This window comes from Eupeodes corollae, chromosome 3 (assembly GCF_945859685.1).
Source record: "Eupeodes corollae chromosome 3, idEupCoro1.1, whole genome shotgun sequence".
NCBI lineage: Eukaryota > Metazoa > Arthropoda > Insecta > Diptera > Syrphidae > Eupeodes > Eupeodes corollae.
Genome location: NC_079149.1, coordinates 4,254,010 through 4,271,383, shown reverse-complemented (window position 1 = coordinate 4,271,383; position 17,374 = coordinate 4,254,010). Strand labels below are relative to the sequence as shown.

General features: G+C 33.1%; 1 protein-coding gene across 1 annotated transcript in view; it reads right to left on the bottom strand.

Annotated features, from left to right (window-relative positions):
• Window positions 1-15,864, bottom strand: part of LOC129949474 (titin homolog) — a 202,156-nt gene extending 186,292 nt beyond the window's left edge. The window contains exons 1-6 of the mRNA XM_056060963.1: window positions 15,467-15,864; window positions 15,314-15,396; window positions 15,007-15,230; window positions 8,065-8,397; window positions 7,891-7,987; window positions 7,657-7,821 (exon numbers count right to left, since the gene is read on the bottom strand). Of these exons, the coding sequence (XP_055916938.1) occupies window positions 7,657-7,821; window positions 7,891-7,987; window positions 8,065-8,397; window positions 15,007-15,230; window positions 15,314-15,396; window positions 15,467-15,681 (1,117 nt within the window). The 5' untranslated portion in view covers window positions 15,682-15,864. The remainder of the gene's footprint in view (window positions 1-7,656; window positions 7,822-7,890; window positions 7,988-8,064; window positions 8,398-15,006; window positions 15,231-15,313; window positions 15,397-15,466) is intronic.
• Window positions 15,865-17,374: the final 1,510 nt, after the last annotated feature.

The window sequence follows — 17,374 nt, the reverse complement described above, 5'->3', positions numbered from 1 at the left end:
TTGTTTCGTCACGAAATGACTACTTAAACGTTTGACGACATGCGTAACAACGATGACGTGGTTTTTACTCAATCCCAAAAACGACGTTATACCAATATATCTATCTAAACCTAAACCTACCTACCAGCGAATATACATATATATATATTTTTGAGTAATGCAAGTGCTATTACATTATACTCTTACTGTCATACAATAAGGATGAAAACGGTACAAATACGAGTACGTTTGTAGCTCGTCATCATTAAGGGGATGAAGGACACAGTCTACTTTATTTTATTTTTTTCGGCAAACACTTTTGTTATCCTTTTTCTGAACCAACACACAATGAATTCTCGATTTCTATGAATACAGTGGTTGACGATATACAGAAGCCAAAATCATAAAAAACGAAAGAGACTGCGAGGAGAACATTGTGGGCTGGTTTGGTTTACAATGTTTTTCCCATAGCCCATAGCCCTATCCATAGCCTTCCCCATGAGTCATAACAAATATTGAATTAAAGGAATTAAGTGGTTTTTCAAATGCATAATGAACGTAATTCCTCCCCTTACAGTGTCTACAACCAACATCATCAGGATATCCACCCCACGTGAATTTCGGATTTTTGTGTGTGTTGAAGGTAAAAACTTAACGGCTAAGCCGCTGATTTGTCTTATTTCACATTTTTTTTTTGAATCATCATATCTAAGTGTAGAAATCGGTTCACAGATTCCAGAGGCAAGGAAAAATCACACCTACTCAAACAGGATTAATTTATCAACACAAATAAAAAGAAAAGAAGAAAATAAAGTAAGTCCTGTCGTCGCGACGGTCGTCGATTTGAATTCCTTCCATTTTTTTTTTGAGTCAGAAAAAGGGTTTGTGTGTTTCCACTTGGATAGATGAAAAGTGATTGGGTTGCTCAATTAAATCGTCATTCAGGTCGAATTCTTCGTGGTGTTGTTACCCTTGTCTACATAGGTATACCTTTTTTCTGAGGGCTTGGAAGGTACACTCACACAAAAAAATTCCAAAAAATAAAGTGTTATAGCTAAAAAAAAGGGGGATGTAGGTTGTTTCATATCCTTCTTGTTTTATTTTTTTTTTTCATTTCCATTAAAGGTAACCTTCCGGCAATTTGCTGAAATTCTCACTTTTCACACTTTGAACGAACATGTTACATGTTAAGGTACAGGGGGAGAGGTCATATAATATTAAGTGACCTTTTCGACACTCATCAACTGTGAGATGAATTGAAATGGGATAGGTTGGTGTTTTTGTATTTTTATTTTGGACTTATTTATTTATGTTTGTTTTGTGATGGTATTATGAGGAAGCTTAAGGATAACAACTTATGCATGAATATTAAAAGAGGTTATTATTGGATAGCCTTTCATTAGGCTGGAAGTAGAGCAACAGCTTATTCATACTGTGCTGACACTAGGTCATCATGGGAATGATGTTTTATTTTGCTGATATGATTATAGGTAAACCTCAATCCACCTTTTTGTAATAATATAATTTTTTTTTAAAACGTGAGGGTTCCCTGATATTATATTTTCCATGGAAATGTGTTAGAAAAATATGGTTTCAAGAATGTGGAATGGAGATAATATAATGGCATACTTTTAGACAAGTTTTTTAAGGTATTTGTCATAAAGATGCTTTTAAACATGTTAAACACATGTTATAGAAAACATTTCTTTTAATTGCATTTTTATTAGGTCTGCTAAGTTCTTTTCTTTAGCTGGATCTACAGTTCTACGTGAGCTAAGGACTCACCCAACAATCTTATCCATCTAGCTCGGTCCCTACAGCTAGATGTCTCCAGTTGAGCAATCCACGTTGGATGAGGTCACTTTCCACTTTTGCGCGCAGCCTGATCCGCGTTCGTTAGTTCAAAGGCCTTTCAGGTCTGCTAAGTAAGACATTAAGTTCTATTAAGTTCAGTACATTTATCTTCAAAACCTTCACCAAAATTAATGAAGTACAAATAAAAACAGAGAGCTTATAAAGTAAATCGATTTGATTCGATTCTGCTCAGCCGTTTAAATGAATGGATACTCTCTAATAATCTGCTCAGTGAGTTCCAAGCTGGCTTCAGATCGGGATACTCCACGCCGATAAAATGTTTGTATTCCGCTCGATAGCTGACTAGTTTATATCGAGAAATAAGAAACTATTTGCATTCTTTGTTGATTTCAAAGCTGCTTTCGACACCGTGGATCGCAATGCCACAAGCATTACCAGTTAGGAATGTCGCTTAAGTTCGGTACATTATTGGAAAATCCATACAAGACTACCAAAGCATCAGTGTGGAATGTTAAATGCTTACCAGAGTGGTTCCAAACGAAATCAGGAGTTAGACAGGGCTGTGCACTCAGTCCAAGCTTGTTTGCACTCTTCATTGTTGATATCGTCGAAGCATTACCAGCAAGAATCGAGTACGCAGGTGTTAACTTTAAAGCTCTTCTTTTCGCTGACGACATTGTTCTACTCGCGTATTCACCGCAGTCCCTTCAGCTAATGATAAATAAGCTTGCTGAATATTGTAAAAGGTGGAACCTAGTGGTAAATTTAAGTAAATCCAAAGTGATGGTTTTTAAGAATGGCGGAGGAAGATCGGGTGCAAATGGGCAATGGTACTATAATGGTGAAAGAGTAGAGTTGCTGAAAGAATACAAATATCTAAGAGTCTGCTTACTTAGAACTTGAGCATGGAAAAATGTCTCACGGACACACTTGTTAAGGCGAAAACAGCTAGAAACGTAGCATGGAAGCAATTTTTTAATAATAAGGAAATTACGCATTCCAGTAAATTCAGGGTCTTCGAAGCTGTATCGGAATTAGTTATGCTTTATGCGGCGCAAGCTTGGGGAGGTCGGAAATATGAACAAGTGGACAAACTGCTTAGATTTTACATTAAACGGACTTTCCACCTTCCTTCGAGTACGCCAAACTACATGATCATGTTGGAATCAGGTATATCACCTTTATTTATAAAAACACTCAAGCTGCAGGTCGCTTCAAAGCTCTGGATATGCCAAGTTATCGTCTCCAAAAAAAAAAGTAGTTCTTTAAACAATCCAATCCCGAAGTGGATGAATCAAAGACTGGTTAGAACTTACCGAGCAAGTGGATGTTGACTTAAACTACAGTAACCTCTCCTCTTGGAAACCAACTTTATATCGGCTAATAGCTCGTCGGGATGAAGCCTCAAGAGAACAATACACGGAGCAAGCCAAAAACTCACTGCACCGCATGATATACAGTAGACTAGACTACGATCTCCGGGAGAGAAACTACTTCCATGACAAATATACCATAGAACAAATTTCGTGCATGATCCGGCTAAGAGGAGCGATGACTTATCGATTTTATGCAACCTGTGCAACTTGAATGAGCGCAAGCATGTTTTTCATTTTGTTGGGCGATGTGCTATGCTGAGATAAATAAGGAGACTTATCCTAGCATTCACTTTCTTTCAAACACTGAAATCATAAGCCTTCGACAGGAAATGGAAGTCACAAAGTTATATGCATATTGCATAACAGCACTTAAATATAGACATCAAACTAAACTTTCTTTTTTTTTATCTATATAAAGCTATACTTTTAGTTGTCAATCAGGCAGACGGTTATGACAAACCACTTCAAAGAACATATAATTCGGGCGAAGACAAAATTGAATACGTGGAAGACTACATATGCTTAGTACAAATAAAATCTTTTACCAAAAAAAAAAAGAAATTGACAGACGCATCATCAAAAGCTGGAAAGAAATCTGAAGCCTCAAACAAATTTTAAAACTTTACCAAAGTAAATAAACACGAAAATATCTCTTCTACTCCGCTATTCTATTACAAACCCTGAGCTTAAATACAAAATCACTTCACCAGCTAAGGATCTGTCAGATGAAAATGGAAAGAAAAATCCTTAATGTATGACCCAGCGAAATGATAGGAAATGAAGCAATCCGCAACAATACCCGAATAATTGAATTGTTTGGAGCAGCAGAAATTTACTTCAACACCAAATCAATATTTCAAGTCTGGTTTCAAACACAGTGGATGTTTCAACGGATTTAATTTTTGACACCATCAGAATATCACCTGCCAGGAGTTCTCACAATAGAGCAAATAACTATAAATCTTGTTGGTATGACGAAGAATGTAGGAAAAGTAGAAAAAAATCTTTCGCGTTACTTAAAATCTTTAGAAGAAACAATAACTCCGCCACTAAGTCCCTATATCTTCAAGCAAATAATTCGTACAAAAGATGGTGTAGCCTCAAAAAACAACAATATCTAAAAAAAAACATGGCGATGAATCTCATACATTGTAATGATTCTAGATCATTTTGTCTAGCTGCCCGAAATGATTTTGCCTAGCTGGCCGAAATAATAAGTCAACGGTCTCTGCTATTGATGTGGATACAATGGCTACTTACTTCAAAACACTTTTTACAGCAGACCCTTGTCAAATGAACATAAGTTTTGCACTACCATTCACTTATATTGAGGAGTTAGATTCCCGATTTTCAATGCTAGAGCTAATAGTGGTTTTAAAAAAAATGAAGGATAATAAGGCTCCGGGTTTAGATGGCTCACAATTCCTAGAACAAATTTTACTTTTAATAAACAAGATGTTCATATATGAGAGAATTCCAAATAGCTTCCGATCTTCATACATTTCTGTGATCTTTAAAAAGGGAGATCGTAACCTAACGGAAAACTACAAGGGAACTTCTGTTCTCAGCTAAATCACTTACTTAAGGCTTGTTTCCTGGGTTGAAAGGAATAATAAAATAAGTTGTTTCCAAGCTGGGTTCCGAGCAAATCTCTCTACAATAGACCAAATTTGTACCTTAACGAGTGTTGCTAGACGTCTTATTGATAAAAAAGAATCTCTATGCATTTTTTGTAGATTTCAAAGCATTGGCACTATAAACAGAAGGTTACTACTTTTCAAACTTACAGATATAGGTTTGTCTACAAAGTTCATAGGAATATATGAACAACTTATATCAAATACAAGTTCAGTAGTTGAAATTGGTATGAGATTGTCAAATCAATTTAAATCTAAAACGTGAGTTCCACAGGGTTACATTTTGAGTCCCTTGATTTTTGGCCTCTTCATCAATGACATTGAAGATAAAATTCCAGGTGGTGTTATTTTTAGAGATGTATTTATCAAGGTGCTTTTATATGCAGATGGCCTTGTAATTCTAACCGATAATCCATAGACTTTGCAGCTCCAGATTTACAATGTAAAATAACGTCAAAGTCAAAGATAATGGTTTTCAGATCTTAAATACGCAGTAACAGGACTAATCGCACCTTGACGGCTTAAACAAAGAAGCAGTGACTGATTACAAATACCTATGATTTACTATAACACATAACTTAAATCTTGGAGCTCATTTGAAAGACAAAGTGAAGGTAGCAAAAGCAGCAATCAATTGTATGTGGTCAAACTTCTTCAACTCTATAGATGCATCGTCTAAATTTAAAGTATTTGAGACAACTATCCAAAGTCCTCTCTTGCATGCTAATGAAGTTTATGGATACAATAAATTAGAAGTAATCGAATAAGTCCAACGGTACTTTTTCAAAACGTATTTTTAGACTCCCTTCTAATACACCAAACTACGCTATTTACATTGCATCTGACCTGCCTCCAGTTTACTTAAAAAACCTCAAAGCTAACAAAGACTACATTGTTAAAGTCATGCGTAGACCTAATAATAATATTCAGAAAAAGATTATTTTGATAGTTCTACGTGGTAGGTACTCTTCTTTTAAAGACAGGTTTGATTTGGCATCAGAATATAACTATCCGTTGTCACTAAGTATTGATAATTTATAAGCACTTAGAAACGAACTTTATGACCTTATTTCTATTATAGATGAAACAATGTATCGAAAATAAATAACCCTGGCAAGAGAATCTGTTACAAGAACAGCTTACTCTAAACTCAACTTATGTCTCGGGTATGTCAACTATTTTCGAAACGACTTTCTTGCCAATGAGATAAGTCTAATCTTTGAAATGGGCGTTGAAATGCTTGAGGTCAATTATAGACTTCACAGAAATAATTTGAATCCGAATTGCTTCCTATTTACCTAACTTTAATCAGGCTAAAAAAATATCGCATTTCTTAGCTTTTTGTTCAAAAATACAGGAAATTTAAAGATTATATTTTATTAAAAGTTTTTTTACGACTGAAGAATGTTTTGCAATTTTAAATGGAGAAAGGATTGAAAACTCTCATTCGATTTGTTTCAGAAGCTCTACCACATAGAGATATGTATATTAACTTTTAATACATGCGGTATTAAGGACCACAAAAAGAAAGATATTAACAGACCCATCACAAAAGCTGGACAAAATCCTGGAGCCTCAAACATAAATTAAAATAATACCTTTTTAACTGCGCTTTTCCACCGGTGCTTACATATAAATTACAAATCCTAAGCTTAACTATAAAATCACTTGAGCTAAGGATCTGTCAGACGAAAGTAAATCAAAAAATCCTGAATATAAGACCCAGCGAAAGGGAAGGAAATTCGAAACAATACACGAATAGTGGAGTTGTGTGGAGGAGCAAGGTTTTAAACAAGAAAGTCTACTTCGACAAATCTCATGCATTTTTAGTAATAAATAATCGTTTTTTAATCAAGTTAATATCATCTATATCTACAGATTTTGTCAAAACTTTTGGCTCAGTAAGTTATAAAATACTTGAAACTAAGCGTTAAGTTGTTAGTGTTCATGGTTATTTAGTGTTAGAGCACAAATTGTAAAACTTAATTTTTTTATTTCTAGTATTACAAAATTTTGTATCCGCAGTTCCTCAAGGAAGTCACTTCTTTTTAATATTTTTTGAATAAAGTTCTTAATCGCAATACTGTAATTTCCATTTTATTTCCAGGGCGAGAGTTGAAAAGTTCTTCACAAGATTTTTAAATAAACAACTAAAGTGGAGATGTGATGTTTTGTGTATGATGTATTTAGTTATTGTTTTAAGTGTCCGCAGGTTTTTATATTTTCTGAAAGACAATTGCTTTTATGTCTCTTTTTAATAATGTTAGACCGATAATCAAGCTGTTTCAATTCTTTAGTTCTATATGTAATGTAAAACTTGGTTTCTCAATTAACAAATTGGAATTTAAGATGTATCGAAAACAAGCTTAGATTTTTTTCTGTTGATAAAATATACACTTTTTTAATAATATATAAATTTGTAAGATATCTGTAAGATTTATGTTTATTGATAGATAAATAAATAAATAAATTGTACCAATTTTATGGAAAACTTTGCTCATTGAAAGATTTGTTTGCTTATAAGGTTTTGACTCTGTACAAGTAAATATTGCTGATTTATTTGGAATTTTTTACTGGTTATTTTAATTTTAAAAATGTTACCCTACTTTATTATTTTTTTTAACTTTAGATCGTTTTAGTTAACAAAGATTGGATTCTGTGAGACTCCAGATAGGAAGCTCTGAGACTAAAAATGGGGTAAGGCATTTAAGGGTTAATCTTTTTAGCTATGTTTTTTTTATGAAATTGACTTCATATTTGAAGAAGTTACAGAGCACATCAATTTATAGTAAATTATTAAATTCGCTATATTGCATCAAAAATAAAATTTAAATTAAAAAGAAACTCACCACAGTCTTCCTTGATACAATCATACACTACTCTCGCAACTTCTGTTTCATGTGCGTGATCCCATAGTCCATCACTGCCCAAAACCAAAAACTCTTCATTTCCATCCAAATCCACTATGACACAATCTGGATGGCATGTTAATGCCGGTTTCATTCTAGCATCTCCTAAAAAGTTCAAATAAATATTATAACAAGAATTTAAGATGCAGTTAATATGTTGTCTTAAGAACTTACCCAATGATCGGCTTACATTGGAGGCTCCATTAACTCTTAAAACACCACTCATTGAATTTAAGAACCCACCACACGAAAGTATACGTTTCTTTTCTCTCTGCAAACAAAAATTAAAGCATTAATAAATATTCATTGATTACTTTTTAATTTTAATTTAAATTTATTAATAATTACTTCTAAATCTGGTCGATGTGAAGTTACAAGTTGCATTATTTTTCCATGTTGTTTAGCTAACATAGCTTTGGAATCACCTGCCCAGGCAACAAATAGGCGTTTCTCTTCGGGACGGTAGAGAGCACACAAGGCTGTTGTACCAGAACTTGTGGCTCCCCTTGATATGAAATTTGAATCAGTTATTTGGAATGCTTTTTGAAGTAAAATTACAGGATCTGTTGTTTGATTGGACGTGTTTGAAATATTATATGGCAGTTGAGATGCAACATAGTGAGCTGCTGTATAACCATTATGCCCATCAAATACGCCGTAGAAACTTGATTTTGTAGAATTCTGTAAGAAATTTGAGTAAGATTAAGACAGTTTTATTATTTTAGTTTTATGAATTTTAATTGTTTGAAATAAGCTGGATAAATAGGGTTTAAAGTCCAAATAATTTTCTCAAAAAATACACATATGTGTATGGTTCTGGATCTCATACGCACTACTACAGAACAAATTAAGCGACATTTTTGTAAAAATAATTTTATTTAAGTCATGTTATTATAAATATTATCACTTAAAACATATTTTACATTGGTTTCAATTTCAAAAGAAACGAGCTAATTAGTTTATACCATTGCACATTAAAGCATAAACAAATTAAAAAATAGGTGGTACGGTTTTCGTACCACCGACCGGCCCGGAAAGGGTTCATAAACTTTCATAAACAAACAATTGTTGGGAGAAAATTCCTGGTAGACATTTAACATCCGCTGAAAAATACAAACTTTCACATCATATATTTTTATAGATGATCTTGGTTTTGTAGGAAAAAAACTTTTTGGTTTCACTGAAAAAAAACTATGAAGCATAGGGTTAGTTAAAGGGGTAAAAATTCAATGAGGAAGTTTTTAAGACCTTTTGACACGCTTCTCAGATCTAACATCCGAGTCGACCCCAATCATATAATTTCATGAACTAATTATTTGGACTTTCTGGTTGTATTTTAGCTATTTTCCCTGAACTATATTAATACCTGCCTATGACTCCTTACAATGCTTTTTTTTACAATAATTAATTTATTATTAAATTAACCTTGTTTTAAAAACGCATTAGATCTTACAACATTTTTTATAGATCTTTTAAATAGAATCATTTAATTAAAAGTTAGCGTGAACATTTAAATTTTTGTATACTTCAGTGAGAATATTGATGAATAATTCTTAATAATTTAAACAACTGAATTTTACTTTACTTTACTTTATATATTTGCTACAAGTCATCAAAGAAGATAAATTGTACCTATTTTTATATCTTCTTTGAAGACTTGTAGCAAATATATAATTCGCAGTTGCTCTATGTAGCTCGGATTATATGGAATTTCGATTTATTCGGAAAAATATGCGTCAAGACAAGGTGTAATGGTCATGTTCTGATGAGCCCAACCATTACACCGGGGCTAAACGCATATATGAACACTTGTATGCTAGTTTCTAATATTTATTTTCGTGATTTTAAATCATATTTATTAAAATAAATGGTATTTAGGAAAAAAAAAACAATTCGACTGTTCACAGACAAATATTTCTTCTTCAAAAGAAATATGTTTAGACTGAATCGAATTATTTTCCATTAGTGTAAAAGTTCCTTTAATTTGTGGTCTTCAAAAGTGACCAATACTGTCATTCCTTGTGAACACTTTAAAATTAAGTTTTGTTTAATTGTAACTTATGCTGCCATTTATTGTCTGAAACCAAATTCAGTAACAATGCCTGCAAAAAAATCACGAAGGTCAGTAGTTACCTCTTGATTCTCTCTTCACATTTATCACATTCTTAAAGTTGATAAGATAACGATTAACGTTTTTACTTATAAATAAAAACGTTGACATTTCTTGGCGATTTAAGATCCTTAAAATCTAAAACTATGGTTTTTATATATGCATGTATAGTTACGTTCGTATCTTCGTACATTTAGCATACCACTCTTTGTAGTTTACTAATAACTAATAATACCCAAGCTTAAGTTTTCAAACTTCTGGTAAGTGGAATTTTTGAAAGATTTGTTTAGTTATGTATATATGAACACCAAAGTTCAAAATGCTCCAAACGTGAGATACAGAATTGCAAATAGTTAAATTCAAATAAGATGTAAGTTGACTTCAGGGACAAAGTTTGGTATGATAATTGCCAACCTATTATTTCTAAGAGTCGGTAAATCAAGATTTTAACATTAATGTATTTAATTAATTATTAAAGTTAAATTACTACAAGTTGTAACGGTGGTGGTGATAACTTCATTTTAAGTAAAAGAATACAAACTTGAAACGAAAACGACGTACGATCAAATACTCAAGGTGTACATTCGGGCGTATACGCACTATTTTTGAGTCTGCCTTCCAATGAAACTCAAGGTTTATAAAGAACTTTACTTTCGATAATACTTACAATCACCCACTTTAAAGGCAAATAAAAATAGACGTTTCCAGCTTTTCTTTATGTTTAAATAAATCTAGCATAGCTTGTTAAATACTTTAAAAATAGGAATAAACCATCTTCAGGATGCATCATATTATTGATTTTAATTATTTCAAATTAAAAAAATGCAATTTAAATTAAGCGTTATCTTGTTATATTTTAGACGCCACAAGTTTTAAATGGGTTTGCTTTGGATAAGAGTTTCATAGATCAAAGATCAATAAATAACAGTTCAAAGAGACAACATTAATGTTTGTTTTAAAGCAAACTTAAAACACGTTCCAAAATAGTATCGACATAAAGAGATAAGGGCGGAATGTCAAATTAAAGATATACCTTGATTTCGGGGCGGACCCAATCAATTAATTTTTTGCAAAAACTAAGCCAATTGCACGAATTAAATTATCCAATTTTATTGTAAGCAGGGGGCGATTAGGTTAAGATAATCTGTAAGATATGTGTTTAAGAGTGATGGGAATAATAAAATACACACATAAACTACTTTCACCAGCATTAAGTCGCAAAACTATCCATAAACCATATTATCACATTAAAGGCAACAAGATATAACAAGTCGCAAAACTATCCATAAACCATATTATCACATTAAAGATATATATTTTGCAAATTCAGTTGGTAAAATATGTATTTTTAAAAACTAGAAATGCTAAGTTTTATATAAACATTTATGTATTTCATGATGACAGTTTGAGATTTCAGATTGTCCAAATATTTAAAAATAATTAACTTATATGTGTAACTTTTTTAATTCAGTTATTCCAGTTGAACAAAATATATAACGGACTTAAAATAATTAAATAAAACACGATATACTCTTTAAAACCCATTGTCTTTTGTTTTGAACATTTTTAAGCATACACCAAAATTTTATCAACCACATTTTATATTTTTAAGTCTTTACCTATCATAAAAATGTTATTATACGACTTCGATGTCCGAAACTTCAAACCTATTCAAGAAATTAATAGAAATTATTTTACTTCGACTTTTCTATTCATTGGGAAATTATTATTATAGTATATAATTAAATAACTAAGTAATTTGGCTTTGATTTGTAGAAAACGATCCACTGTGCGATCCCATTACAATCTTGGAACTTAAATCTAATCGAGTATTTCTGGGGAAAATTAGACAAACCCTTGAAAAGGCGTGTGATTGCCAATAAATAAAAACTTAAACAATTAAAGAAAGTATATTCGACCGACTTTTTCAAAGCGTTTGATCGGGTACAACATAATGTTCTCTTGAAAAAACTTGAATTGCTTGACTTCCACTCGAATCTCCTATCATGGATTAGAAGCTATTTGGTTGGATGAAGACAATATATTAAAATTGGTGATGTTCTTTCCAATAAAATACAAAATTTTTCCGGTGTACCACAAGGTAGTCATCTTGGTCAACTCCTTTTCTTTCTGTAATTTCTTCATCAGATGTTAGTAAAATTCAATTGGTTATTGATAATATTACCAAGAGGTGTCTCATAAATGGTTTAAATTTTAATGTAAAAAAAGGGTAGTTTTGTTCGTTTTCTAAAATAAAGGATCCGATATGTTTTGATAGCAAAATTGAGAATCAGTTCTTAATGAGGTTCACAAATCAAAATGATCTTGGTGTGATTTTTGACTCGAATATAAATTTTTCTCTCGAAATTGATAATGTTATTTCAAAACCTAAAGCTAAGTTGCGATATATTTCAAGAACTTCTAAGTCATTCGAAGATACTTATACTTTAAAAACTCTTTTTTTGTATCCTTTGCAAGATATTTACTTGAATATTGTTGGCTAATATAATATGGAATCCTTTTACACAATCAAGTATTTTAAGGATTGAAAAGGTTCATAAGAGATTACAAAATATGCTTTACGAAAGCGTTATAATTATTCAAATATGCCACCTTATGAGACCAGATGTGCTTTAATTGACTACTAACAAATCAGTACTATTTTTTAATTCTAACTTTAATTAATTCAAACATTTGTTAATAAAATTAATTGCATATTTTATAAAAAAAAAACATCATAACATGTTTTATTTAAAAATCTTTGTGTGCCAATGATAAGTCAGTGGAAGCGGGCTAATTACATATCGCGTTGGAGAAGGTTCATACTACGAAGGGCAAAACTCAGTCCTAACTAAAATATAAAATCCTGAAAAAAGGAGACCTTCTAAACCGCACGAACTATAGAGAAATCAGTCTACTAAACATCGCTTACAAAATTTACTCTGCCGTAATATGTGAATGTCTAAAGACCACCGTCAACAACCTGATAGGTCCTTATCAGTTTGGTTTTAGACCAGGAAAGTCCACAGTCGATCAAGTAGTCAAGTTACGGCAGATCCTGGCTTGGATTTCAAGGCCGCATATGACAGCATCTACATGCACGAGTGGTATAGAGCCATGTCTAGTTCTGGCATCCCTTCCAAACTCGTCCATTTGTGCACGATGACCATGGAGAATTCACGATGCTCCATAGAATTGGAAGCAACTTAACAGAAACTTTCGGCGTCAAAAAGGTTTTAGAGAAGGTGATGTACTGTCATGCAATTTTTTTAACATCGTACTTGAAAGAATAGTGCGAAGCTCACACGTCAACACTAGAGGCACTATCTTTCAAAAGTCTGTCCAATTAGTAGCATATGCTGATGATCACCATCGACAGACGTAACTTTGAAGTAGACAAGGACGTCGTCTACCTAGGATCCGCTGTAAACGCAGAAAACAACACCAGCGCTGAGATCAAACGCAGAATAACTCTTGCTAACCGCTGTTTCTTTGCACTAAGAAAGCAATTGAGTGGTAGAGTCCTCTCTCGAGGGACCAAAGTGTTGCTATATAAGACCCTTATCATCCCCGTCCTGCTATACGGTGCAGAAGCATGGACTATGACAAAAGCTGATGAAAGCACCTTGGGTCGGTTCGAGAGAAAAGTTCTTCGTGTGCTCTAGGGTCCTGTATGCATCGAAGGGGAGAGGAGGAGAAGATGGAACGACGAGCTGTACGGGCTGTACAGCGACGTAGACTTAGCCAGATGGATAAAATTCCAACGACTGAGATGGTAAGGTCAGTAGAGCTCATGGAAACTAATGCTATAGCCCTGAAAGTCTCCGAATCCGCACCCAGAGGACAGCGCCCTAGAGAAAGGCCACGGATCAGGTAACGTGCACAAGTGGAAAGTGACCTCACTCAACTTGGAGCTTGAAACTGGAAACATCTAGCTAGGGACCGAGCTAGATGGAGATGTTTGTTGGGTAAGTCTTTAGTTCACACAGGACTGTAGTACCACCTTTAGTAAGTAAGTAACTAACTAAAATATAAAAACTGAATTCAAAACTAGAAAACAAAATTGGAGAAAATATTTTTCTTGCCTTTTGAAGTACGAATTTCTTCCCGCAGGATCTGTGATGCACTTCGAATACGTAAAGAATACATATTTTCTATGTAAATATTGCCTAAATCAGATGAAAAACAATGCTTTGTGGCGCCGAAACAAAACCGCGTTTTTAATAAAAGTAGTTTATATCTTCCTGTTGGGTCAACAAAGTAAAACATCTGTTTACTTATTTGCATTTTTAATTAGCATTATCGCTAAAGTTTTGAGATGAGATTTTATATTTTGCATACATGTACACAAATTAGCTAATGAGTTTCTCTTATTGTCACATTATGACTAAAAAAGAAGATGAATAATAAACAAATAACTTTATGATCTCACAGCTAAGGTAAAGCTGCGTGAGAGACTAAGATTATGACTTTACTTCGTCAGATTGATTACCTCATTTGTGTACTAACAACTTCATGTTTCAAATGTGAAAACTGTAAGATTTATAAATAACCGGTCAGCTGATAAACTAAAGCAAATGTTTTTGCATAGCCGGCAGATGAATTCTCGGTGCAATAATTTTCATTCTTATAAGAGATATAATTCGATGCAAGAGAAAAACAAAATTTTGACATCGTTGTTGTTATTGTTTTTTTTTAACAAAAATCAATTGCTTGTTTTCAAATGAAGCGCGTTCCCTCATTTCACTTTACAAAACTTGAATGCATGTCATGTTAGCTAAACACTAGTACAAGGTCGCATTCGCATGCTTAAAGCGTATAAAACAACAAACAACAAGCCCCAAACAAACCTCACAAAATTGAGTCATTGTGCTTGTTAAGCTGTTCGTCGGTCGTCGTCGGTGAGAAAGTGATAAAAAACAGCCCGAGTATCAGGCAAGAGCAACTAATTCTAAATCTATGTCAATTTAACCCAACACGATGTATGATTCATCGTGTAATCATGTTGAATTCAAAGTGCTTGTGTCTATGCCTCCTATGTACTACTCACTCGCAGAATCACAAATACAAATTATTAAAAAGAAACAAGTGAAGTGGAGTGAAGTGAAGGGCTTAATACTGTATGAATGTAGCTAGTTAAGTCATCATATAAGTTATAACAAGTATAGTTTCATGTTTACCGTCATACTGTAGACTTTATGAAATTCATCAATGCATATTGTGCGGTCTTCCATTTTGCGACGGGTGTTCATTGATGCTCCAGAGGTTCTAATTGGAATGGACAAAAGGTCATCGTTTAACTCGGGCGATGTCGCTGTGTCAATGATTTTATTTAACTCGACGTTATTCAGTAAACTAGCACAAAAGTCCTCAACAATTGTTGTTGCTAGGTTTCTCAGACAATCTACAATAACAACAAAACAAACAAAACAAAGAAAAATTGAAGAATTAATAAATGACCAATTGGATAATGCTACAAGCTTTTACTTGGATCCTTGAACCTAGCGTCATTTAATATCTCAAGCAGGACGTTACGAACAATCGGCGATATCAATTTGGTGGGACATTTACTAAAAACAAAAAATACGTTAATAGAAAACATTCATGGCTATATTTTATGATGCAACCACTTCTTCTTACTTTTCATCTAGAAACTTAAGAATCCAATAGATGACTTCGCCTTCAGCGTCGGCGGGGCAGGTCGTTCGATTTCTCAATTGGGGGGCTGTTGCAGAAGCCGTTGTCGTCGTGCTCGTCTTCAAAGCACACTCTGTGGAATCTCGAGGATTTGTAGACTTAACAATGTTATTTAAAAATGTATGATATTGGATGATTTCTTCACTATTTGAAGCCATTGCTTTTGGTTGTTGTTATTGTTTCGTTTCGATTTTAATAAAAATAAATAAATAAATAAAACAAAACGGAAACAATGTTATGATATGTTTATTAAATATAATTGACTTATGTTTTGTATGAGATTATTTTATTATTTTGATTAAAAAGCGCGGACGAAAAGTAGTTGTATTCCGTACGGTGTTTACATTCGTTTTGGGTTTTGATTTTTTGTGATGGTGTTTTTTGTGTTTCTCTTTTGTTTGAAATTTTCTTCAGTTTTGACAAGTAATGGCTAAAGGGTGATTCAAAAATGTTTCTATGGAAAAGTGAAGCCAAATTGAAGATTAATTGAAACTTTCAAACAATTAATTTGTTTTATTTTTTAAAACAGCAAAATACTTATTAAAAACGCAATTTGTAACGAATGTAAGGTTGAGTAATCGGAAGAATTCTTTTAAAAGCAAATATTCTGACTCTGCTTTCCTTTCAAATGGTAGGAATTTTCAAACACGGTTAGAATTTATGTTGGCATTCCTTCAATGATTTTTTGTTTCAGTGATGCTAGACTTAATTGGCGTTTTATTAAAATTGCTTCTTCTTTTTTAGATTGTGTTTTAATGTTATTCATCAATTTTAGGGAAATTTCATGTGTGCACATTTTAAATAGAACAACAAAACAGATATTAGTTGTTTTAGTCTTTTAAAACTCCTATTGCAACCATAAATCCGATTGCTGTGGGTCTAAGCACAGGTTTCAGAGAGGCAGCAAGTTCCGCCCAACTAAAATTCATAAAGAAATGTTTTATAAATACTAACACAACGCTATATTTCTGAGAATAATCTCAGCTCAATAAAGTAGAAGATTGAAATATATGCAGAACTCTTCACACAGGAGCAAAATGAGCTTTGTATTTCTTTTTTTTCTATTTGAATTGTGTGAAAAGAGAATAATTGAGATCGAATTCTTCTGATTGAATTCTTAGAATTTTGTTCATATTTCTGAGAAATATCAGAGATTTTATAAATATGAACTGGCCAAAAGACTTTTTGACAGTTTGGGAAACCAATTAAGATGTCAAAAGAATTTTTCCGCTTTATTACACCTTTTTTGGGATGATCTTTTTTCAAAGCATTTCATAAGATTAGTTTTGAAATAATATATTAATGATTAGTTAGCTTTCGAAACAGTGGTAAAATTCGTTAACTTTCCTTACTTCGAACGTTTCTTGCAAAAACAAACTGACGATCAGTTTATTCAAAGTTTTTCAACTTGCACTTTGAGGCTTGGCACGCACCATACCGGCGTGCACTTGCAACTTTTAGATTCGAAACTGTTTGGTTTCTAAATTGAGCACTATAGAGTTATATGACAGTCCGCGCACATGCAGAAACTATTCTGTCGCCCAATGAAGCAACTTTTTACGTTTACGTTTTGACACACATTTAGTCAAGGTGAATAAATGTTTCCCAGTGTATATGTGTATTTCGTTGATTACTTTCGGAGTTGCTTATGTGCGCGATGTTTATGCAGCTAACGATCGAACTATTTGTTTCGAAAAAGTTGCATTTGCGCACCTAGCCTGATTATCATTAATTTTTCTGAATTCATAATTAAGAATCAGGACCCATGTTCTGTAATTTGCGAAGCGATAAAACTTGTCGAGAAACGGTGAGAATTGAAACAAAACTCATTTTATCGCATAATCGGGTTTC